The 26,248-nt window shown below is 29.6% G+C and overlaps 1 protein-coding gene across 2 annotated transcripts in view; it reads right to left on the bottom strand.

Moving 5' to 3' along the window:
* Positions 1 to 1,097: 1,097 nt before the first annotated feature.
* The window catches only part of DIP2 (disco-interacting protein 2), a 282,433-nt gene continuing 257,282 nt past the window's right edge, over positions 1,098 to 26,248 (bottom strand). For both annotated transcript variants that reach the window (XM_065505424.1, XM_065505422.1), the window contains exons 12-17: positions 24,917 to 25,021; positions 24,472 to 24,841; positions 23,746 to 24,406; positions 5,398 to 5,822; positions 5,178 to 5,326; positions 1,098 to 1,371 (exon numbers count right to left, since the gene is read on the bottom strand). In XM_065505424.1, the coding sequence (XP_065361496.1) occupies positions 1,268 to 1,371; positions 5,178 to 5,326; positions 5,398 to 5,822; positions 23,746 to 24,406; positions 24,472 to 24,841; positions 24,917 to 25,021 (1,814 nt within the window). In that variant the 3' untranslated portion in view covers positions 1,098 to 1,267. The remainder of the gene's footprint in view (positions 1,372 to 5,177; positions 5,327 to 5,397; positions 5,823 to 23,745; positions 24,407 to 24,471; positions 24,842 to 24,916; positions 25,022 to 26,248) is intronic.

Below are 26,248 nucleotides of genomic sequence, written 5' to 3'. Positions count from 1 at the left end.
AATGACGATAAATCATCAAAGTTGGCAGCGCTGGCTAACTACAATGTTATGCAGAACTCCCCCAAATACAATATGTGTATATATTGTTGAGAGCTTGTTGTTTGTAAGATTTGTTCTCTCTCTGTTCTCTCTTTTACAAGATCTGACTTTTGATGATTTTTTTTCGGCTAATTATAAACTAACTACAATGTTATGCAGAATTTCCCCAAACTTTTAAACGTTTTTGCTTTATGTTGATAAAATGGTTTTTACAATTGCACATTTTGTGAACTATTTTTAGATTAACTATAAGCTAATTGCAATGTTATGCAGAATTTATTTAAAATGAAACCGTTAGTTTTTTATTCTCTATTTTTACTATTTGCAATTTTGTGTTACATTATGAAATTAAAATCAGTCCTGTGCCTGATTTTAAGTGATATCGTGTTTATAAGAATTTATATATTGTTTTATTTTTTAAAATGTACCACTCATAAAAGTAAAAGAAATTTAAAAATACTTTTGTAATTTACTAACAGTTTAATTCAAAAGTGGACATATTGCTAATAAAATTATAATTCTTCTATAAATAACTATAGACCTGTTAAAAATTATCAACCTTTAAGTTAACTTTTAAATAACTAACTTTAAGTTAGCTAAAAATTAGTCAACTTAAAGTTAACATTTAAATAACTAACTTTAAGTTACATGACAATTAGCCAACTGTAAGCTAACCTTTGAATAACCAACTTTAAATTAGTTAAAAAATAGCTAACTTTAAGCTAACTATTACATAACTAACTTTAAGTTAGTTGAAAAGTTATGCAGAGTCGGACAATTGACTACTGCCAATGACACCCCATGTTAAAATAGTCAGTTGGCTTCATTGAAAATAATCTAAGAGTCAACCACAACTAGCTGAGAAAAAGCTAACTTATAATGCATTAAAAGTTACTTGAGTTGCTTGCAGGGTAACGATAGAAGCTTTGAAAATTATTAGGAAAACTGAAGTTTAGTTACGGACCCCCATTTGGTAATGCTTTATGGGATCGCAAATGAATATTTTATAAATTACAAACGGAATAACAAACAAACTTAAAGGGTATAAAAATACGACGTTTTTAAACTAAGTTTTTCTTTTAATTTTTATTGCATCGTATAAATATGCTGGCATATTTAATAATTTATAATTTGTTAATTTATTAGTACGTATATATGTATGTATGCATTTTTTGTTGTAAATTATATAAATAATGGAATTACAATATAAATGTATAAGAAATTTTATTTACATATTATAAGCAACATATATAGGATCTAATTGATCTGCTAAAAATCCGTCCCGTAGGTGCATTCGTTGCTTTTCTCCCCTGCTGTTTATTGGTACAACACCTAAAATTAGAAACAGAAATACATAATTAATATAGGCACTTTAAATGTATACTTATTTAACCATGTAAATCTTATCTTATAAGCAGGGCATGTTTTTCAAGCAAGTTTTTAGGAAAAAAACACATCGACTATAATTTCATTAAAGAAAATATTGGTTTTGAGTATTTTACCCACAACCAAACCTCGAATATTGGTTTCGAGAATCCTTATAAAACTTAAAGACGATCTATTAATGTCCGTCGGTTTGATTTTTTTTAATAATTTTTTTTATGTAACAAATAAAGATAACTTAAACAATTTGTAAAAAATGGCTATTACAATAAAATTAATTTATACTCTTATTTTTGATTTTTCCTGCAAGAATTCAGCATATTTTTATGTTTTTTGAGCTATTTTGCTTGCTTATATTAATTTTTTGTCATATTTAATCTTACCCAGCTTATAAGTATTTTAATGTTAAAAACAAGTATTAATGTCCTTTTTTTAATTTTCGTACTAGTTTGCATTACAGATCAGAGATCAGCAATGGGTAGTGAAAAAGTGAATAGAGTTGAATCATGACTCAAAATGTCTTGTACTTATACGCATTCATATTTATTACAATCACAGAAAAAAGAAATTCATAAATGGAATGAATTTTGTAATAAATATTATTAATCGAACATGACTTTTTTTTCCCAAACTTTTTTCATTCAGAATACGAACATGTTCATAAATATTAAAAAATTGTTCTTGATGGACGGAAAAATATGTACCATTAAACATAATAAATCATCCACAAACATAAAGCATATCATCCTCTTAAAGAAATTGAATAAATTTCGGGCATATTTTCTCATTTTGTAGCTAAAAATTATAAACAAATAAAAAAATTTCCAAGGAAAATTTTAAACATTTTTGAACAACATAAAAATATAAATGAAATTATATTTGTCAAGCCTTCTAGATTTGATTTGAAAACATTGAATATGAACAAAATCATACTATTTAAGAAATTTTTTATAAATGTTATGAAATAAAATCAATGAAATCAAATCATAATATTTACATATGTTGAAACTTTTTTCTGTGATGTTGTCGAGACTCATATCTACTCGTAAAGTTTGAGGTAATCATCATACTCATACTTAACAATATTTATGACGTTGTTGATTTCGACTCTACTTAACTCAATTTGTATAGACGATGCAAAATAAGTATGATTCAAATGCGAACATTAAAATGCTCATTATGAGGTTGTGTGTTTCAATGTTGCCGAATTCTGTATAATTACACAAAAATGGGTTAAAATAAACAAGAAACAAATATTTATGGTAATACTGTTTTAACACTAAAATTAAACATGCATGAGTTGAATCAATAGTAAGTAACTTGAGTATTTTCCTAAAATTATAAGTCAGGCTGAGGTTAATTATGAATCAAACAGATTTGAGTTCGTATGATGTCGACGTGCGTATACTTTTTTTGTTTAAACTGGTTTTGTTGTTAGGTAGTTGTAGTATAACTTTTTAACTGAATCACTAAAAAAGAGTGTTTAGCGAGCGACACTAATCTAGCTCGCGTATTTCCATGCTGGTAAACAAAATTTTTGTTTTCACAATCATTAACTGTTATGGAAAAAATTTGTATTTATTATATATTAATACTTTTTCCATGATGCTATTGAGTAAAATTTGGAGTTAATCTAGTAAGAAATTATAAAGAGCTAGTTTTAGGGATTAAGTTTTGTTTGGCTTTATTAATATCAATAAAATAAAATTTTTAATATCCATTTTATTTACTTTACTTTTTTTACAAAGTTTAAATTAACAAACGGTAAGTGATATACCTCGCATACCGAGATTAATCCCAGTCATTCCGGAGGAACCGCATGACCCTGAGGAGGTCCTTGCGCACATTCAGAGTGGGAATCCTGACTTACCGACCCATAACTGGAAAGTGGTCAAGCTCCTGAAGGAACAATTACGAAGGTGCTCGTTGTCCTGAATAATGAAGCATTGGCGCCACTGCGAGAGAAGCAAAGCCGAATTTGCTACGGCTTTGATAGTATTAAAAGCTTTACTCCTCCACATTCCAATAAGGAAACCACTTCTAATTATTTAGAAAGTATAATGGCCCATAATCATAGTAAAAAATAAAGTACATTTTAAGAGAATTAAACTCGACTTTACTTAAGAGTGGACTTTAGGTCTATCATAGACAAGTTAAAGTATACTCATATACTTCTGACGCTGAAGTCGACTCTAAATCAGTGATGTTCAAAAATATAAATGAAGATGTATTGGTGAGAGAGCTACCCAGTAAACATAATGTCAAACACTTAAAATAAGAACAAAATAAAGAATGTTTAGATTTAGAATTTTTGCCAGATATAACCGATTTATTAAATGAATGTAATTTAAATTTTAAGGAAATAAAAGAATACACATTATACGACCGAAATTCTCTAAAATTTTTTATTTATTTCTGACTTTGTTGTTTTGTGTTCATTTGTAATTGAAACGCGTGTGTTTGCTTTGCTTCGTCCAAAAACCAACCAACAACAATGCTTAATGAATTTCTGAAAAAATGAGACATTTGTTACGCTCTTTTAAAGAGAACAAGAATATGTGTGTTGTTACTCAGCGCGAAAGCACAATGAAATGAACATCATTCGTCACAAAGCAAAAAATGTTTAAGTTACAAGATATTGGTAGAGATTTTGCAATTATTGAACAGTTATCAATAAAATTATCGTAATTATGATATTAATCTTATCTTTTCTATTTTTCCACAACAAACAACATTCTTTCTTTAGATGTCCCGGTTACTTTTATTGTTTACGTTTTTTTGGATTTTTTTTTTAATTTTGTATGTCAGCTGTTCAGCGTTGCCACTTTTGTTGTATATTGTATGAAAACCAGAGTACGGAAATAAACAAATCGAAACGTTTGCTATCGTTTTGTTTTGTTCTTTGCAGTGAGTAAAACAAAAACCAAACATAAACAATGAGAATGATTGTCCCATTTTGTTTTGTATTGTTTTTGCTCATGATCGCAAACTGTACATTAATATAAACGTACGCAGCTAGAAAAGAAAAGAGTAAGAACAATATTGAAACATTCTGATAAAAAACGTTTAACAAACGTTTGGTAAATGATTTACGCATTATAATAGAGAACACAGTACAAAAAAAAACAAAACGAATAAAAAATACGTTTCTCTATCTGTTTTGTACTCAAATGTACGATTGTAACGGTAAATTAAATAATGCAGATGAGTGAAAAGCCAATCGTTTCGTTTTCTCTCTTTGTCACTTGAAAAGTTTTTGTTTTGTTTTTGCTCATGTACAATGCAATATAAAAATTTTGATTTGTTTTGTACAATTTGCAAACGTTTGCGAAATATTTTGTTTGTTTTCATACTCTGATGAAAACATTTTCTACATTTGGGAGGCACCCAGTTAAAGTCAGTTCAACTTGAAATATACTTTAATTTTGACTATAGTTGCAAATTAATAAAAAACAGGTTTTTATTTTAAAGTTGTTTTTAAAAAGAACCGACTTTAGTGTTTGACTATGATTATGGGCCAATATTTCTAAACTAAAGTATATTTTATAATTCTCGAAAAATTACGCCGTCGAAAAAAGGCCGACATGTATTAGCTTCAAATTTTACTCCATTGCACAATGTAAATTGTTATCATTTTGCAAAATACCAAATATTTTTCACACAATAACTATTTGCTTTTTATTTCCCGACACAATCAGCAAATAAGTAAAAAGTGACATTATAGGACTGTGTTAATATGATAATTTTATGATTACCAGGATCTACGACAACTACTACTCCAACTATTAATTGATGCTCTTCTAATACAGTATTTGTGACAAGAGGAACTAGATCTAGAGCTTCTGATTCATTTCCATCCAGTTCCACGACAACTACCAGTAAATTTGTCCATGTAAACACAGCGCTAAAATTATGATGAGATAATAATAAATTTTTATAAAAAAGAAAAAAATTAGAAAAAATTGTTTATAATACCATTCTGCTATTTTTTTGTGGCATCTTAAAACTGAATTCTCAACGTCAATGGGATGATAATTCATTCCACGCAATGCTATAACTTCATCTAGTGCTCCCACTACATATACTGCATCATGTTGTTCTTGATCATTTGATTGCTGATCTCCTAATTGAATCGCATTTGATGCCAAATTAACATGTGACTGATTTAAAGAATTCAGTGAATCATTATCACTATCGCGACTTGCTATGCTTGGAGTAGTTTCATCTAAAATAGAAGCAGATTGCGAACACTCGGTTCGTCTTAAAAATCCCAAATATCCAGTCCTCGCATAAACTTCAGTTGTTGCTCCAGTCACAAGTTTCGCATTGAAGTGGTCGTTGTAATCTGTCTCATCGCCATATATAGTGTAGTAGCCATTAGCATTATGAGGTGATTGCACCTAAAAATATAAAATTTTTAACAATTTTTATTCACTAAATAAAAAATAAAATTATTAAAATAATTCAGTAAACCGTACAAGCAATATTCCTTGAACATTTTTTTTTTTTTAATTCAGTAAACCGTACAAGCAATATTCCTTGAACATTTTTTTTTTTTATTTTCATAAATTTTTTATTTTCATAAATTCAAAACCAAGCCAAATTCTTTCTATTCTATATTCTACTCAATAATAATGATATCTACCTACAAATATTTTCTATTTTTGTATCAAAACGTTAGTGCGTAATGGAAAAAATAAGTATAATTTTTATTGAATTGAATTTTACTCTAATGCTATCATCTTTATCTATCTCTATTGAAGGGAATCACAATGGACCTCAAGGTCTCTGGGTGGAAGTACACTCAATGTACACCCTTCCTAACCTAACCTTTATTGAATGAAATCGTAAAACCAAAGAAAAATTTAGTAATGTATATAATATATAAATATGTATGTGCACAGAAAAGATCACATAATAGTGGTTTTACTACAGTGATCACCATACTCTCTTTTCAATCTCTCTTATACATTTCTCATTATGTATCAACTCAGTGTAAAACAACTGGAGAAATAAAGTAACTGTTTTTTGAATTTGTTCTTACTAAATAAGCTAGGCATATTTACATAGGGCTGTCAACTCAGCAATCACTGCTGCTACAACAACAACAACGAAACTACTACAATAAGTGTGTTCGCGTACTTTCCAGTAAAAATTATCCAGTAACTTTAATTTAGAGCGTAAAAATACATTTACTCTCAATCTAAAAAAATATCAAAAAAGTACGCGAACAACAATTTGTAAAAATAAGTTGTATTTTACTATAAATTAATTTAAAACGTTTGTTTTGTGTTATTTTACTTCTTTTTTTTGCAAGACTTTTAAATTATGTTAATTTTCAACTTGATTGTTTTGTTTACATTTGCAACAATTTGTTTTAAACATATTTTTCATGTTGATATTTTTTACTGGACAAAAATTGTCCAGTAAAAAATATCATGTTCTCTATCTGTCACCTTTAACTCTCTCGTTGCAAGTTTTTTAAAGTAAACGAACGGAATCTTGTAACATTCAGTGATAATTTGCAAATTATTACAAATTATCAAGTACGCGGACACAACTAATGAATACAACAGAAATTGGAGATTCCCCTACTACGTTGACGACCTTTGGCACACGAAAACGGATAAAAATTGGACAATGGAACGTAAGAACGCTTAAAGAAACATTAAGGCCCTAATTTTATAAAACGCAACGCCTCCATTTTCTTTGCGTTGCATTAAATTACAGTTTGCAAATCACTGCGTTCAAGCAAGTGACGGCTCGCGTTGTAAAATCTGATTCTTACGTTATTGTGATTGCAGTTGTTTGAAATTGTACATTTTATACAACGCAACGCTTACTTTTTTTGTCACTTTGATTGTCAAATTTAACGCTTCAATTTTCTTGGCGCTAGTTTAAAAAGTGGTCAAATATTCTTAAAAAAATAACAAATATTTAAACATTTTTAAATATAATTGTTTCTGAAATAAACATACTTATGTAACTACTTTAGGTTTGGACTAGCATCAAATGTCTGCCCAGTACCGCAATTATGTAAGTTTTTATATATATTCCTACCGATGTCGTTAAGTAACGAAAAATATCGGTTGCTCTAACGAATTTAATATTCAGTATTTGAAGTTAACGATTTTTCTCGGTAATACATATTAACGACGAATATAGTTAAAAATATAAATTTCAATATTTTTAAAATTAAAAAAATCATTTTTATTTATTAAATTGTTCACTGTATTTTCGTGTTCGTAGAAAAAATTGTAGTCGTGTGAATAAATAATCGCATTTATATTTAAAAATCAAACACCAGCTCCCCCAAATACATACATACATACATATATTCGCGAAACCTACTGAAAACAGAAGAACAAGAGTTTTTTTCTAAAAATCAAACTAACCCAGTGTAATCCATATGTCTATGCCACCACAAGTGATCATTGATTCAGAATTTAGATATTTGTTGTTGTTGGACCGTCGAAAAATTCAGATGAATTTCCTTCTAAGAAAATGGTCTTAAAAACGATTTTTTAGCTTTTATATAATTTTATGCTCGTATCACATCGCTAAATAAATTGCTCACTAGGAAATTTGAATATAGGGATAAACATTATACACTCCAGAAATGTGTTAAATAAGGATATTATGCCCCATATAAAAGTTGCTCTTACAATTCGAATACTATTTTTTAAAAGCAAATGATAATTAAGGCAAGTTAATTTGTATATTTAAAACTCAAATCAGTCTGTATCTAACAAACACAAAAAGGTTGACCAATCGTACTTTCAAAGAACGGCTTATTTCAAATATTTATGTTACAAAACTAACTTCTTAACAATTATCGTTATGGCTTAACTGGAACATTTTATTTGTTGTTAACCTGACAAATGTGGTTATTTACCGACTATTTTTAACGAAAATAATCCGTATAATTCAATTCGGAGTATCTCTTAACGATAAGTATTGTTAACTTATAAATTTTGTCGTTAAAAAGTTACAGAATTCCGGTACTGAGCTTCCACAAGTATCGTTCTCTACCCCAGCAGAAAACTTCACTTTTATGTTTTTAATATTTATTTTTACTACGTTTATACGCACGGCTTATTCGCAAATAAAAATATTGCAATTAGAAAAAAATGCCACATAAACAGTGAATTAATTTTTTATTTGCGAATAGCTAACTCACGAAAACAATTCCTGATTAACGACACTATTTGCAAATAAGATTTTAAGCATTGCCATATGTTTTAACGCTTTTAGTTTATTAAGACGTTTTTTAAATATTTCATTGCGTTTTTGAATTACTTGGATTGCAAGACGGACAAGAATTTTTGATTCTATAATTTTTACATTTAAAAAAATAAAAAAATGTATCATATTTTATTCAATAAAAGAGCTACCAAATAATTAAATTTTACCATCCGGCATCTCATAAAAACAAGAATTTTCCGTAACCAATGTGACATATAAATAGTGAGTTAATTGCAAATAATTTTTATTTGTGAATAGGCTACGTATAAACGTAGTATTTGTTATATTTTTGTGTCTTCTTGAACAAATATTTTATGGACTCAAAAGTAAATAAACGCCATACAGCTGTTTGGCTTACAGCATTGCCAACACGATATAAGTACATCTTTTTGTATGTTTTTATTTTAAATTTTAGTATCAACTTATACAATGGCAACCACGGCTACGTAGAGATTTGACAATAGAAGTGACATCGTAATATTTCGCCGTTGGCTAAACGCAATGCCATATTGATTTATAAAATTTTATATTTTTTGTTACGCGTTCACAACAGCGTTGGTGAAGCGTTTAACGCAAGTGATTTACACAATTAGGGCCTAAGACTCGCACAATTAGAGTCACAAGTGGTTAAATTTAATGTTTCTGGCTTGGGTATAAGTTAAATGCGGTGGTGTGGTAGTGGTGAAATAATATCTGCAAAATGTAACGTTGTGATATACAGTGGGAAAGAAAACAGGAGCGAAAGTGGAGTAGCTTTTATAATCTCGAACCATATACGAAAATTCCTAAACTCATGGAGTCCTATCTCCGATCGTATAATAACTGCCCGTTTCTCCAGTAAGGTCGGAAAATACATCACAGTCGTCCAATGCTACACACCAACGGAGGATGCTGAGGCAAAATACCAAATCGTGATATTCTCTTGATGACGAGATTTTAACGCAAAGATTGGTAGTGGCAACCATGGTCTATCTCACATCATGGGAACACATGGCTGTATTCCTCGAAAGTGGAGAGGAACATTAGTGAACGTGCGCTATAAAAGAGGCGCTGATATGGACAGCGACCACGAGCTAGTGGTAGCCACAATGAAAATTAAACTTAAAAGTATATACAGGAAAAATACACAGCAAACACATATACGCTTAAGGCTGGGTTAGCCGACCGTTGATGTAATGTAACCGTAATGTTGACTTAACGTAACACTTTAGTGCGATTATAGAACATTAAAAAAGTGTCATATGTTTTTGACATAAACAAATAAATTTAAACAGCTGTTTGAAAGTGTTATCAACACAATTGTTTTAAATACTGTTCAAGCGATTTTATAATTTTTTTCTGCGATTTTAGAAAAAAATTATTAAACTTTTTTGGTAATAGTACTTACATATAAACCGTATATTTTTACACATAATGTATTCATCATCATTGTGAAGTGCTTCGAAGTGACTTCATATATGTTTATATTAACCCATTAGGAGACAATTATAAATATTATTTATTATTGTCATACAGACTTTATTTATTAAAGGTCCGATAACTTAAAAATTAATTAATATTGTATTGTACTTTATACTAAGGGCCATTATTACAACTTGCCTTTATGTTCGCAATAGTAATAGTTAACTTTAAGGGTACCTTTTCCTATTGCTTAAATTTTCACCTTTCACTATTTCGAACATAAAGGCAAGTTGTAATAATGGCCCTAATTTGTTAATTTAATTTGTCTATACAAAATATTAATTTAATATTTTCAAACTTATTACTTTCGACTATTATTAGTATACATTTTATAAATGCTTGTGCAGTGTTGCCATTTTAGCACTTTCAGTGGTAGATTTAGCATTTTGTTTCTTGAAAATGCATTGAAATTTTTAAAAATTATGCTAAATGCTTTTTAGCATAATTTGCTTGATAAAAAAAAATTTTCTCGAACAAATTTTTACTTCCAAAAAATATTTTACTCCATAAAATGCTTTTGGAGAAATAAAAAATAAGTTTTATTAATATTTCAACTAAATGAAATATTAATAAATGAACACAACGCACAAATTTACTTCCTTTTTTTATAACTATGTAATGTGTTACGCATTTTTACAACTGTTTTATATCAGTAGTTTAAAGAAATTAAAAACAAAAGTGAAAATAATAACAGTTATTTTTTTTGAAACATTAATAGTAAGATTCTTCTCATGAATTTTTACTTCCATCGCCGTATTTAGGATATGAATTTGTAAATTTAATAAAGCAAGCGATTAGCTTAAAAAAAATTCAATTGAATATTAGAAGAAAATTCGAAATATTTGCATTTTATTTTTAAAAGAACCTGTTAATTAACTAAGAAATCTTTTGCTTTACAATATTAAAAAATATTTCCATGTTTTCTATACAAAATACCCTAAATCATGTAAAGAGCCCAATAACAAACATTTTAGAAGAGTTCAAGTATAGTTTAACTGATATAAATATTATTCAAAATCAGTGTTCTTATATCTCAAAAAAAGATTGGGATGAAAAATCTGATAAAATGATTTTTTGGATTCAAGTATATAATTTTAAAAATTCTGTCGGTGAAAATGTACTTAAAGAATTGTCTATTTTTCTATTGTCATTACTCATTTCACCATTTTCTAATGCCGAAGTTGAAAGACTTTTTAGTTTAATGGCTTTAATTAAAAATAAAATTCGTAATCGAATTAAACCAGAATTGTTAAGTTCAATAATACAAATTCGAGAAGGATTAAAAATCGAAAATGCATGTTGTTACACTTACAATATAACTAATGATATTGCAAATAAAATAAGATCATCATTCAATTAATTATTTTGTATAATCAGTAGGTATTCTAATAGCTTTTGTATCGAATAATATTGATAAATGTATTAATAAATTAAAAATCTTATTTCATTAAAACATGGAAGTTATAAAAAATATTTGTTATTTTATTCTTTAAAACAAAAACAGAAATTCAATATAAAAGTATATTTAAAAAAACTATATATGTATATTTAATGTGAAATACATATATAAAAGAATATTAAATTCTGAATATAATATATTTTTTAAAAATTAAAATATTTATTTAAATATGTTTGTACTACATTTTATAAAATAACCTACAATTTCTTATTCCCAATTTATTTTCAGAAAAATGTTTGAATTAATAATTCGATACCTTAATATAGAAACGCCCTAACTCGTTTTTTTTCCAAAATTTAGTTTTTTGCATACTTCGATAGATAATCCCGTAATACACCATTAATAAAATAAAGTGTCACAACATTAAATTGGATGAAGACCTTCATAAAATTTTGTGTTAAAAAAAATCGTAACTACAGAAATTTAAGTTTTATTAAGTTGTTTTCTTCTCCTGTACATTAATGAAAATGTTAGTTAGGGCCTTTCTATATTAAGGTAGCGATATGAAATGTAATCTATTAAAACAAGTCAACAATTGTTATGAACAAAATTAGAAAAAACTTTAATTTATATTTGTAACATTTGAAATAAAAATGGTATTGTTACATTGAAAAAATTTAGCACTTTTTTTTCATCTGTAGAACATTTTAGCACTTAGTTTTTCAAGTTTTAGCATATTTTGAAATTCATTTTCTGGCAACACTGTGCTTGTGTGAACTAATTTGTATAATAAGTAAATATCACTGACATTTATTGTTGTGGGATATGCTAGTTCCTTTGTCCCCTTTTACAATGCAGAAATTGAAAGGCAGACATTTTTCTCATTCTCTTTTGAACTAACCTAAACCTTTGTAATACACACTGTACCTCTTCAACACCTCGACTTCAAACTTCGTCTGTCTACCTTTCAATTTCTGCATTGTAACTATGCGCATGTCACTGGTTGCTTAGGCCAGATCATCAGGAAACCTTTTCCCAAAAGGCTTTAGAAAAACTAAAGATATTATACAAATCAAACTATAGAGTGAATGAGAATTACAGACACTCAAGCTTTATTTGTAAAAATATCAAAGCTTAAACAAAAAATCAACAATAAACAGTGAGTTTATTTTTTCTTACATTTTGTTTTTTATTTATGTATTTATATTATTGAAATATTTACAACATTTTTAGAACATTGAAAATATTGTTAAGCGTTCTGAGCATAAGTATTTTTTATACAAGACTTTTAAAATCAACAAGTTGACAACACCGTTAGTAAATGTCACGTTGAAACGTAAAGAAATTCTGTTTTTAACAGGTTCAGACGCTACAGTTACGTTACATTTTGTCACTATAACTGCTTTAACTACTTTACACACAATAGAAACGATCAGCTGTTCCGTTCCGTTAAGGTTACATTACATTACAGTCGGCTAATCCACCCTTTAGATGTCACCAAGCTACGTGATAAAACTAAGAATGATAGAGTTGGAGAATTGTTAAGATATGTAACGGAACATGCGAGGAAACAAGCAACCTGCTTAGAAATTTAGCAAAGGACGTAATAGAATACAAATGTAAGCAAAATAGAAAGTATGGAAATCGGACAAAACCTGGAATTTAATACAGGAAATAAATCGCTTAAAACAACAGAAATTGGATGACCCAACTCTAAAACCACGATACAACACCGTAGCAAAGGCCGTAAAGACAACAGTCCGAAGAGACAAAAGAAAATACCTCGAAAACACAGCCATTGAAGCAGAAGCAGCTGCAGGAGCGAATAATATGAAAGAGCTCCACCAACTAATATGCCGACTTTCGAATCAAAATATGAGCCGTAAAAGATACAAATGGTCAGCTACTTACCAACCTAGAAGATCAAACTCGTCGATGGAAACAACATTTCGAAAGAATTAGTAACATTAGACAACAGTGTAGAAAACCCCTCATCTTCTTTCGTAGCAACTACAATCTGATGATGATCCCAGCTTCGATGAAATTAGTCATCATTAAGCTTCCAAAGAAAAACGATTTGACGAATTGCGATAATTGCTCTAATAATAAATAGTAGACTGCAGTGTCTTAAGCAGACATTGAGAGACGAACAGGCAGGTTTTCGGCCACATCGGAATTGTTTAGATCAGACAAATACTCTTCGTGTCATAACACTATACAACAAAATCAATTTTTTTCCAAAATTACAAGGTCCGACCAATAAATTTTGATAGAGGAGACAAAAAAAAAGACATGTGCGTTTTGAAAGTTTACATCTGAATTTCATTTGAGGGTAACCCCCCCCCAACTCTGGGACTTATTGTTAATCGTCATAAGAAACCATGTGATCCTTACATTTTAGGTATATAATGTGTTCAGCAAAGCTATGTAAAATGTTACGGAGAATATTTTTGTAGAATATGTTAACCCACTAAATCCTCATGGGATGGGTCTTTTTTGTCCTTCTTTTAAAAAAGTGCAAAAATCACCATTAAAACAGGGATTTAAGGGGTTTAAATGTTCTGGAAAAAAATTATACGTGAAATTTTACTATAAGTCCCTGAATACATCAAAACGGAAAATTCAACCAGAAAGTCAGAAATAAGACATAACAAAAGAGAGCCTCGGGTTAATTTCGCATTTATTAAGAATTTTATTTTAAAGAACATTTTAGGTATAAAATGTATTCAGCAAATTTATGTAAAATTTCATCGAAATATCTTCAAATAGCGACCTGCACTTTGCGAACAAGGTTTACATTAGGGTTGCCAGATAACAAAAGTCAAATAACTGGACAATAAGAAAAATTTACATGGACTTTTTAAAAATAACTGGACAATTTAAAAATGCGCTTACAGTTCAAAAAGTTAAATTTTTTTTACAAAAATAAAAAAATAACAACATTAAAAATAAAGAAACGTTAAATACAGTTTGATTTGTTTTTTATCATTTACAAAATGATTTGAAACACATTGACTCAATCCTATTCGCAATAAATTTAAATTGAAGACAATTTTAATCATTCAAAATATTTTATGAAGCTAATTTGTAATGAATTTGAATTAATGAAAACTTGAATGATTCAATACGAAATGAATCAATAACACTGTACAACACCAAAAAAATTAAGAGGTCCGACCAATAAATTTTGATAGATGAGACAAAAAAAAGACACGTGTATCGGCGTTTTGAAAGTTTAAATCTGAATCTGAATTTCATTTGAATTTTCATTAAAGTTTCCTAAATCTGGCACATTCTTATTGTTAATCGTCATAAGAAACCATGTGATCCTTACATTTTAGGTATAAAATGTGTTCAGCAATGTTATGTAAAATGTTAAGGAGAATATTTTTATGGAATATGTTAACCCTCTAAATCCTCAAGGCATGGGTCTTTTTTGTCCTTCTATTAAAAATAGTATCCGTAAAATTTTACTATAAGTCCCTAAATACACCAAAATGGAAAATTCAACCAGAAAGTCAGAAATAAGACATAACAAAAGAGAACATAGGGTTAATTTCGCATTTATTAAGAACTAGCTGACCCGACAGACGTTGTCCTGTCCAAGCAACAACAGCATACATGTAAATCAATGAACATATTTTGAGTTTTTATATAAGTAATAGAATTTTGGTCTGAAATATGAGTGATCACAGATCTAGCACTTTTTCTTGATTAAACGCTTATTGGACAAGTTATTAGCGAATTTAGATATTTTGAGTTTTTATATAAAAATTTGAGTTTTGTTCAGAAATATGAGTGATCATCACAGATCGACTTGCTTTTCTTCAGTAAACGCTTATTGGCCAAGTTATTAGCGATTAGAAATATTGCGATAGAAAATATCTAAATTCGCTATTAACTTGGCCAATAAGCGTTTAATCAAGAAAAGGAACTCGATCTGTGATCACTCATATTTCAGAACAAAAATGGATTTTTTATATAAAAACTCACAATATTTCTAATCGCTAATAACTTGGCCAATAAGCGTTTAATCAAGAAAAGCTGCTCGATCTGTGATCACTCATATTTCTGAACAAAAATCGATTATATAAAACTCAAAATATCTAATTTCGCTAATAACTTGGCCAATAAGCGTTTAATCAAGAAAATGAACTCGATCTGTGATCACTCATATTTCTGAACAAAAATCGATTTTTTATATAAAAACTCACCATATCTTAAATCGCTAATAATATCGCCAATAAGGGTTTAATCAAGAAAAGCTTCTCGATCTGTGATCACTCATAATTCTTAACAAAAATCGATTTTTTATATAAAACTCAAAATATCAAAATTCGCTAATAACTTGGCCAATAAGCGTTTAATCAAGAAAAGGAGCTTCATCTGTGATCACTCTATTTCTGTGCCAATAATGGTTTAATCAAGAAAAGCTACTCGATCTGTGATCAAGCATATTTCTGGCCAAAAATCGATTTTTTATATAAAACTCAAAATATCAAAATTCGCTAATAACTTGGCCAATAAGCGTTTAATCAAGAAGAGGAGCTTCATCTGTGATCACTCATATTTCTGAACAAAAATCGATTTTTTATATAAAACTCAAAATTCGCTAATAACTTGGCGTTTAATCAAGAAAAGGAGCACGATCTGTGATCACTCATATTTCAGACCAAAATTCGATTACTTATATAAAAACTCAAAATATGTACATTGGTATATATGTATGCTGTTGGTGCTTCGACAAGACAACGCACAGTGGGGGATCTGAAAAAAAAAGTGGAAATAAATCTGTAACTTCTAAACGAATAGCCCGATTTTAATAAAATTTCCCATGGCTATAGAGGAGGTGTCGATAAGTTTAAGTTTTGAATTTGGGCTTAAACAACCAAGGGGGGGCCGAGCCACAATGCCCCAAAGTGGGGCACCTCGGGTATATCAAAAATTAAAAATGATGCCAAATTTTTGTTTGCGATCCGATTTGAAAGATTTTTATATATATGGAATGTACTAGACGAGATCTACAAAAATTTTGCTTTAGCCATATATTATCTCTTATAGTTTACGAGTTATTCGCATTTGAAAAGTAAAATTTTATTTTTTTGCCTACCTTGGTCTGCCATTTTGCTAATAACGGATCCAATTCTTTCCCGATTTTCTTGAAGTATCTTTTTTTGAATTAACAACAAATTTATTAATAATCTTAAGAAAGAATTGTTAAAAAATATCTACTGAGTCAAAAGTTATGTGCATTCAAACTCGAAAAAAGTACCTACATTAATTTTAAATTATACAGAAAATGAGAAAAAATAAATAATGTGTTTATATTTTTCTGAAAGATAACATTTCGGGAAATATTATAAAAGCAAAATAATATCAAAATTCGTGGTCCATTGCGTGGTCCAGAGCCTTCCGAAGTAGACCTATTTTTTATGTAAATTTCAACTTTAGTAACATATTCTAAAATCGCATACATAGCTGCTTTCAAAAAATTAAGACCAGTTTTGTATGTCCCAATCTGTTCTTCAATATCATGCAAAGGGATTTCATAGCCCCGAGCTTGGTACCTTCAATAGATCCAAAAATCAAAAAAAAAAACAATTTTGGGATTTTTGGAAAGTTTTTTGGGAATTGTGGGATTATCATTAACAATTCACAAATATCTTTTTCACTTTTGGATTTGCATCGAACGTTTCTATATAAGTGTAAAATTTCATTAAAAACAAAACTTTTATTGCATTTTAAAATTTTAAATTTTCCAAAAAAATCAGCTATAATTTTTTATTCGCATATTTTTGAAAAAAGTCTTCAATAATTTTTTTAATTCTTAAAAATTTTGTACATTTTTGAAAAGAGGACATAATTTCCTACACGCTGATATATAATATGTATATATTTTCTTTTCCGCTAGTCAAATTTATGGATTCAAAATCAACAACAAACAGAAAATTATAAAATCTTGCCGTTTTGTAATACAATTTATTGCACTGCCTTGCCGACTGCTGCATAACCAAATACCGGTGAACACTACAAGATGAAGCTAATTACTGTGAGTTATCTATTTTGAAGCCATTAATGAGACTAGCGGAAAAGAAAAGATATACATATTCTTAATCTGTGATCACTCATAATTCTTAACAAAAATCGATTTTTTATATAAAACTCAAAATATCAAAATTCGCTAATAACTTGACCAATAAGCGTTTAATCAAGAAAAGGAGCTTCATCTGTGATCACTCATATTTCTGAACAAAAATCGATTTTTTATATAAAACTCAAAATATCAAAATTCGCTAATAACTTATTGGCCAAGTTATTAGCGAAATCAGATATTTGGAGTTTTTATATAATCAATTTTTGTTCAGAAATATGAGTGATCACAGATCGAGTTACTTTTCTTGATTAAACGCTTATTGGCCAAGTTAATAGCGATTTTAGATATTTTGAGTTTATATATAAAAAATACATTTTTGTTCTGAAATATGAGAGATCACAGATCGCGCTCCATTTCTTGATTAAACGCTTATTGGCCAAGTTATTAACGAATTTAGATATTTTGCGTTTTTATATAAAAAATCCATTTTTGTTCAGAAATATGAGTGATCACAGATCGAGTTCCTTTTCTTGATTAAAAGCTTATTGGCCAAGTTATTAACGATTTTAGATATATTGTGTTTTTATATAAAAAAATCGATTTTTGTTCAGAAATATGAGTGATTACAGATCGAGCTCCTTTTCTTGATTAAACGCTAATTGGCAGAGTTATTAACGAATTTAGATATTTTGAGTTTTTATATAAAAAATCGAATATTGGCCAGAAATATGAGTCATTACAGATCGAGCTCCTTTTCTTGATTAAAAGCTTATTGGCCAAGATATTAACGATTTTAGATATATTGAGTTTTTATATAAAAAATCGATTTTTGTTCAGAAATATGAGTGATCACAGATCGAGTTCCTTTTCCTGATTAAACGCTTATTGACCAAGTTAGTATTTAGATATTTTGAGTTTTTATATAAGCGATTTTTGTTCAGAAATATGAGTGATCACAGATCGATGTATTTAATAAGTGGACGTAGACAAATTTTATTTCTGTAAAAACTATTGTGGACTATTGTGAACATTAAAAAAAATTTACCAAATCGGTATATAATCGATTTTTGTTCAGAAATATGAGTGATCACAGATCGATGTATTTTGCAGATGTACTTAATAAGTGGACGTAGACAAATTTTATTTCTGTAATAACTTTTGCGGACTATTGTGAACATTAAAAAAAAATTTACCCAATCGGTCCAGCCGTACTGCGATTTTGGATACACCGAAAAAAATTGGCGTGGTCAATTTTTCTTTCAGTAAAAACTTACTATGAACATTTAAACAAAAAATTAGCCAAATCGGTACAGCCGTTTTCCGATTTTGGATAAATCGAAAAAAGAAAGAAATTTCAAATGATGCAATTACCAACGAACGACATTTGATTTTTATTTATATAGATAGATTTCAGATATCGCTTATTGGCGAAGTTATTAGCGATTTTAGATATGGTGAGTTTTTATATAAAAAATCGTTTTTTGTTCAGAAATATGAGCAGCTTTTCTTAATTAAACGCTTATTGGCCAAGTTATTAGCGATTTTAGATATTGTGAGTTTTTATATAAAAAATCGATTTTTGGACAACGCAAATACTTAGAAGCACTCATCGTTTCTCGGATGGACCTAATGCGTGGTTGGAAAATAAATGGGGGAAACCTCACATATTTAAAACATTTGATAAGTGGTCCTACTATTTGGCGTAAAAAACTTGCGAACATTTAAAAAAACAGCCAAATCGGTCCAGGCGTTCTGCAATTTTAGATATATCGAAAGATTTTAGATAAATCGAAAAAAGTGGGCGTAAAAGTGGGCATTGTCAATTTTTCGTTCCGTAAAAACCTAAAAACCTACTATGACCAACATTTACGAAAAAAAATTGTCTAAATCGGTCCGGCCGTTCTCAACTGATGCAATTACAGCCGAACGACAAATGATTTTTATTTATATAGATTTTATTTTAAAGAACATTTTAGGTATAAAATGTATTCAGCAAATTTATGTAAAATGTTACGAAGAACATTTTTGTATATGTTAACACTCTAAATAAATACGAAATTAACCGTAAGCTTTCTTTTGTTGTGTCTTATTTCTGACTTTCTGGTTTAATTTTCCATTTTGGTGTATTTAGGGACTTTGACGGATAATATTTTTGCGGAACAGTTTAACCCCTTAAATCCCTGTTTTAATGGTGTTTGTTGCTCTTTTTTAAAAGAAGGACAAAAAAGACCCATGCCTTGGAGATTTAGAGGGTTAACATATCGACCCCTTATTTTTATCGTATGTGAAATTTAATTTAATAAATCGGTTATTGTATCGGATTTAAAATTTGGTATTGATGATACCAGCCAAAGCAAAGAAATTCAATAATAATGACGCTCTCCTGTAAAATTTGGTTTTTGTAACATACGATAATTTCGCGCAAAGGGGTTGATATTATACAAAAATGTTCTTCGTAATATTTTACATAAATTTGCTGAATACATTTTATACCTAAAATGTTCTTTAAAATAAAATTCTTAATAAATGCGAAATTAACCCTATGCTCTCTTTATTTATGTCTTATTTCTGACTTTCTGGTTGAATTTTCCATTTTGATGTATTCAGATACTTATAGTAAAATTTCACGTATAATTTTTTTGCAGAATATTTTAACCCCTTAAATCCCTGTTTTAATGGTGGTTTTTGCACTTTTTTAAAAGAAGGACAAAAAAGACCCATGCCTTGAGTATTTAGAATGTTAACATATTCTATAAAAATATTCTCCGTAACATTTTACATAACATTGCTGAACATATTTTATACCTAAAATGTAAGCATCATATGGTTTCTTATGAAGATTAACAATAAGAATGTGCCAGCGTTGGGAAAATTTAACCCCCTCTCAAATGAAATTCAGATGTAAACTTTCAAAACGCCGATACACGTGTCTTTTTTTTTGTCTCCTCTATCAAAATTTATTGGTCAGACCTTGTAATTTTGGAAAAAATTTGATTTTGTTGTATAGTGTAATTTGGTATAATATGCGCCAGAAAGAATCATCTATATATAGATGATATAAAAGAGTAACGTTACTGACTCACTGACTGACTGACTGATTCATCATCGCACAGCCCAAACGACTGAAGCTAGAATCATGAAATTTTAACTGTGGGTTCCTCCCTCCCCAAAACGATCCGATAAGAAGGGATTTTTGGAAATTCGAACGTTTAGGGGGTAAAAAAGGGTAAAAACGGGTAAATTCGGTAACCTTATATCTTAAAAACTAATAAAGATACAAAAAAACTTAAAATTGCATGTTACTCCATTTAAAAAATAAGCTGACAGGTGTTTCGTACTTTTTGGAAATTCGAAACTTTTAGGGGAGAAAACGGGTAAAAACTGTATATTGGTACTTTTTTGGCACCATATGTATCTTTTAAACCAATAAACATAGAATCAAATTTTAAATTGTATTCTTTACTTATCAAAAAAATAAAAATATAAGTTTGGTACTTTTTGGAAATTCTTAAGGGATAAAAATTGTGTTTATTTTTGGTACTTTTTCATAAAATATGTTTTTCTATAATTTGACATAGACATACGAATATTTTATTATGAGCTCCCACCACGTTACAGAAATTTATTTGAATAAAATTGTACCACCTCAATGGGGATAAAAAAGGTACCAAAAAGGGTATAAAATCGGGAAAATACATTATATTTGAAATTATTAAGCCAATTTTGATAATTTTTTTAACGTTGGTTCCTGGATTCATACAAAAATTAACTAACAGGGTGTTATTTGGAACTCGAGTACCATGGTGTATATTGGGCCAAATCCGGGTAAACAGTTTGGTACTTTTTTTAAACCATATTTATTCTTAGGCACATTAACACAGATTTTAATATTTTGAGACATGACTGTGGCATAAACAATTTTGGCAAAATGGAATATTTTTAAATTTCAAACTTGAGGGGTGTTCAAGGAAGAAAAGGGAAATTGGTTCTTTTCTCCTAATGGTACTTTTTTAACATTTTAAATTATTTCAGTTATCGACATTAAAGTTAGCTGATATGTATCTGAGTGAAGTTAGTGTTAGGAATAGGGGATAATAATTAGGTACCAAAATGTGTGAACTGAACTATAGGTACTTTTTTGTTCTTCTAATGGTACTTTTTTGAAATTTCTTCACCAATGAACCTAGAAACATGAAATAAAGCTTATATATAAACCGTGTGAGTGGGAAACCACAAGTGTGGGTTTTTTGGTACTTTTTCTATATTCTAATGGTACTTTTTTGAATTTTCTTTAACAATGGACTTAGAGACATGAAATTAAGCATATATGGTCCTAAGTGAGTGAGAATTCTAGGGGGAGACTTTTTGGTACTTTATCTTTATTCGAATGGTACTTTTTGTAATTTCTTCACCAATGAACCTAAAAACATGAAATTAAGCTTATATGGACCGGAGTGAGTGGGAATCTACAAGTGACTGCTTTTTGGAATTTTTTTGTATATTCTAATGGTACTTTTTGAATTTTCTGTAATAATGGACATAGAAATATGAAGTTAAGCATATATGGTCCTAAGTGAGTGAGAATTCTACTGGGAGACTTTTTGGTACTTTTTGTTTATTCTAATGGTACTTTTTTGAATTTTCTATAACAATGAACTTAGAAACATGCAATTAGACTTTTTGGTACTTTTTCTTTATTGGAATGGTACTTTTTGTAATTTCTTCACCAATGAACCTAGAAATATGAAATAAAGCTTAACCGAGTGAGTGGGAAACTACAAATGGGTGCATTTTGGTACTTTTTCTATACTCGAATGGTACTTTTTGAATTTTCTATAATATAATGGACCTAGAAATATGAAATTAAGTGTTATAATCCTATGTGATTGAAAATTCAAGCGGATGGTACTTTTTGTTTATTCTAATGGTACTTTTTTTAATTTTCTATAGCAATGGACTTAAAAACATGAAATTAAGCATACATGGTCCTAAGTGAGTTAGAATTCTTAGGGCGACTTTTTGGTACTTTTTCTTTATTCGAATGGTACTTTTTTGAATTTTCTATAACAATGAACTTAGAAACATGAAATTAAGCATATATGGTCCTAAGTAAGTGAGAATTCTAGGGGGAGACTTTGTGGTACTTTTTCTTTATTCGATTGGTACTTTTTGTAATTTCTTCACCAATGAACCTAGAAACATGAAATAAAGCTTATATGGAACCGAGTGAGTGGGAAACTACAAGTGGTTGCTTTTTGGTACTTTTTCTTTATTCGATTGGTACTTTTTGTAATTTCTTCACCAAACCTAGAATCATGAAATAAAGCTTATATGAACCCGAGTGAGTGGGAAACCACAAGTGGGGGATTTTTGGTACTTTTTATATATTCTAATGGTACTTTTTTGAATTTCCTATAATAATGGACCTAGAGTTTTCAAAAAATCGAAGAATTTCAAAACTGCGGTTTCGGTTTTAAAAAATTAAAAACTGATCGGTTTCGGTTTTGTGATAATTTATTAAATATTAAGTATTATAGAAACAAAATTAGTTGATAATATAGGAAATGATATACAAATCTAAAATTCAAACTTGACGGGTTATGGTTTAGTGAATGCGAATTTAAAAGTGATAATCAATGGTACTATTTCCTTATTGCAATGATACTTTTTGAATATTTTATAATAATAAACCTAAAAATTTAAAATTAGGATCACATTTTGCATTTTCTATAATAATGGACCCAGAAATATGAAATTAGATTCACAAAGTGAGACTTGATAGTGCTATTTCTTTCTTCTAATTGGCGTGGCGAAGCGCACCGGGTCAGCTAGTCATTAATAAAAATAAAAAGTCGAACACACAACGAATTACGTCTAACATGATATTTGTATCAAAATTCACATATCTGCGTAATAATGTCTTTATTTTAATTTATGTGTTCAATTATTTTCATTATAAATTCGGTTTTTGGCGGGACTCTGTAGGCTGTAGTTGGTAAACATAGTGGAAAGAATTCCACAGATTTGGATAATGTTTTTGAATTTTGCCTACATATATTTAAGGTCTATTCAGGAAAATATTTCAATGATTCCGATTACGAGGATAGTGTTTTTATAAACTTACCCAAATTTCGCCCAAATGAGAATCGCCACAATGCCCTTTTGTTTCAGGATTTGCAATAATTACTTTTACTCCAGGTAGTAACTTCCCAGATTCTATAAGACAAAGTGAGTTTGGAGCTCCACGTTCCACAAGTGCAACTCTGTTGTTTCTAAGAGCTCGTAAGTCAACATAAACCTGTGCGCTTTCTGCTGAACTAGCTCCTTGTACACATATGGCTGGGTTAACTCGACAACCAAATGAGGTTGATACACATCGTGTGTTCAAACCCAAGGCCTGAAACAATTTGCAAAACTGTTGAGTTAATTGTACACGGGGTCTTTCCTCTGCTACGACTACGCAAGTACGAACACATCTTAAGTCAATATTTCTCTGCTTCAATAGTGGAATGGAATTACTTAGAGCTTTTGTACACAACTCTATTACACCATAAGAACAAAAGGTATCGCGCACTCTGTGCTGTGAAAGAGTTGAGAGCCAAAGACTAGGATTAGATTCCACTTCATAAGGGGCGATTAGTATGGAATGATGGCCACTGTAAACTCCGATTAGTGTCCACATTGCAAACCCTAGCCCACAGTATGGATCTAAACATAGAGCTACATGTCGCGATGGATATAGCTCACACGCCAATTTTAAACTGGCGCAAAGGCTAGAAAGAGATCTTTAAAAAACGTTTATTGGAAATCAATAAAATAAATAATGTAATTGTAATGTTCTGCGTAATACCGATGACTGATATTCACTCCACTCAATCTGCCACAAGTAGATACACTAAAATCCAAATACGCCGTAGAATCCAAAGGAGAATTTGCAATACATGATAACTTTCGCTTTGGATTATCATCAATGTCTAGAATTGGAGGCCATGTTTTAGGATCTATGGAAACTGCAGCTTCTCGAGATTTTAAAAGCTTAATAATGGATTGAATAGAGAGAACAATGACACTTTTTGAAACATCGACTATCATTCTAACAGTTGGAAGAGTCGTAATCAGATTTTGAGGATGTGGTGGTCTAATGGTAATTGGTACAGCACCTAAATAAAGACATCCATAAAACGCGCACAGTAAATCCAATCCTGGAGGAAAAATCAGTGCTGCGTGAAAAAAAAAATATATTTATTACATATTTATGGACGAATTCGCCTTATTATGTATGTTAACGTCCTTACCAACATGATCATTTGGTTCAATTTTCCCTTTTTCTTGCAAAAGAGCTGCTATTTTTTCTGCCCGCTTATGCAATTCTGAACATGTAAGCGTTTTTGCGATTGAACCTTAAAAAGAAAACATAAGTTTTATAAAGTTTATATCATATTTAAATTAACGATTAAATACGAACAAAATAAAAACAACAAATTTTTCAGATTCTTAAGAAAAATAAATAACGTCCCCTTAATAAAACAATAGTGTATAATTTTTTTGCCATTTCGAAATAATTGAGTTTAAAATTTTTGTGTTAGTAGACATCTAGAACAAAAGTAATATTTCAATTGATCTTTTGACCCACATTGTGGAGGTATAATTTCACCAAATTTTGACCACATATAGAATCAGTTATGTAGATTCTTATTATGCAATAAAAAAAATAATGGTGTATATTATTATTATTATTAATTCCTTTAGTTCCTATAAGGAACATAGCGATTTCCAATCGTTTCTGTTTGATGCTAGGTTCTTGATTTCATTCCAGCTTTTTCCTGCTCGCGAAGCCTCTATGTCTAACTGTCTTCTCCAAGTGTGGGCAGGCCGTCCTCTCCTTCTACTACCTTGCTGATTCCAGTCAATGACATTGCGGGTTGCATCTCCGGGTGGTCTTCGTAGTGCGTCGCCTATCCATCGCCATTTACTTCTCAAAACTTCGGAATGTATTTGCCTTTGATTTGTGACTGTCCAGAGGTGTGTGTTTGATATTCTGTTAGGCCAGTAGATTTTTAGTATTCTTCTTAAAGGGGGGTCACACCGCATGTATTGCTTGTGTTTTGTGCCATGTATTGGGACATTTTTCCACATGTAAACATACACATACCGTGTGATCCATATGAAACTTTGTGTATGTAAAATACATGTGTATTACTCGTGACATTTTTGGCAATTAGAGCATGTTCTATTTTCGTGTGTATAACAGTGTTGTATTTTGAAATACATCACTGTGTGAGTGCAAAATAATAAAAAAACAAAACAAAAATAGTAAAGAAAAATCATAACAAAATAAGTTTCATTGCTTTAAATATATTTATTGTGATTAAAAAATGTTTTAAATAAATATATTGTTAAAAACAACAAACATATAAACTAATAGAGGTTATGCCACATGCAATTACATATGTACGTTTAAACGAGGAAATTATGAATCGTAGGTATAACGGATATTTTGACATACACATGGAATTTCATATGTATCGAATACATGTCCAAATACACATGCAATACATGCCGTCTGACCCCCCTATTAGGCATTTGTTGGTGAAAACTTGCAAAGTGTTTATGTTTCTAGCCGCCAT

The sequence above is a fragment of the Calliphora vicina genome, chromosome 3 (genome assembly GCF_958450345.1).
Source record: "Calliphora vicina chromosome 3, idCalVici1.1, whole genome shotgun sequence".
In the NCBI taxonomy this organism is placed as follows: domain Eukaryota; kingdom Metazoa; phylum Arthropoda; class Insecta; order Diptera; family Calliphoridae; genus Calliphora; species Calliphora vicina.
This window is presented reverse-complemented; position numbering and strand designations above follow the sequence as displayed.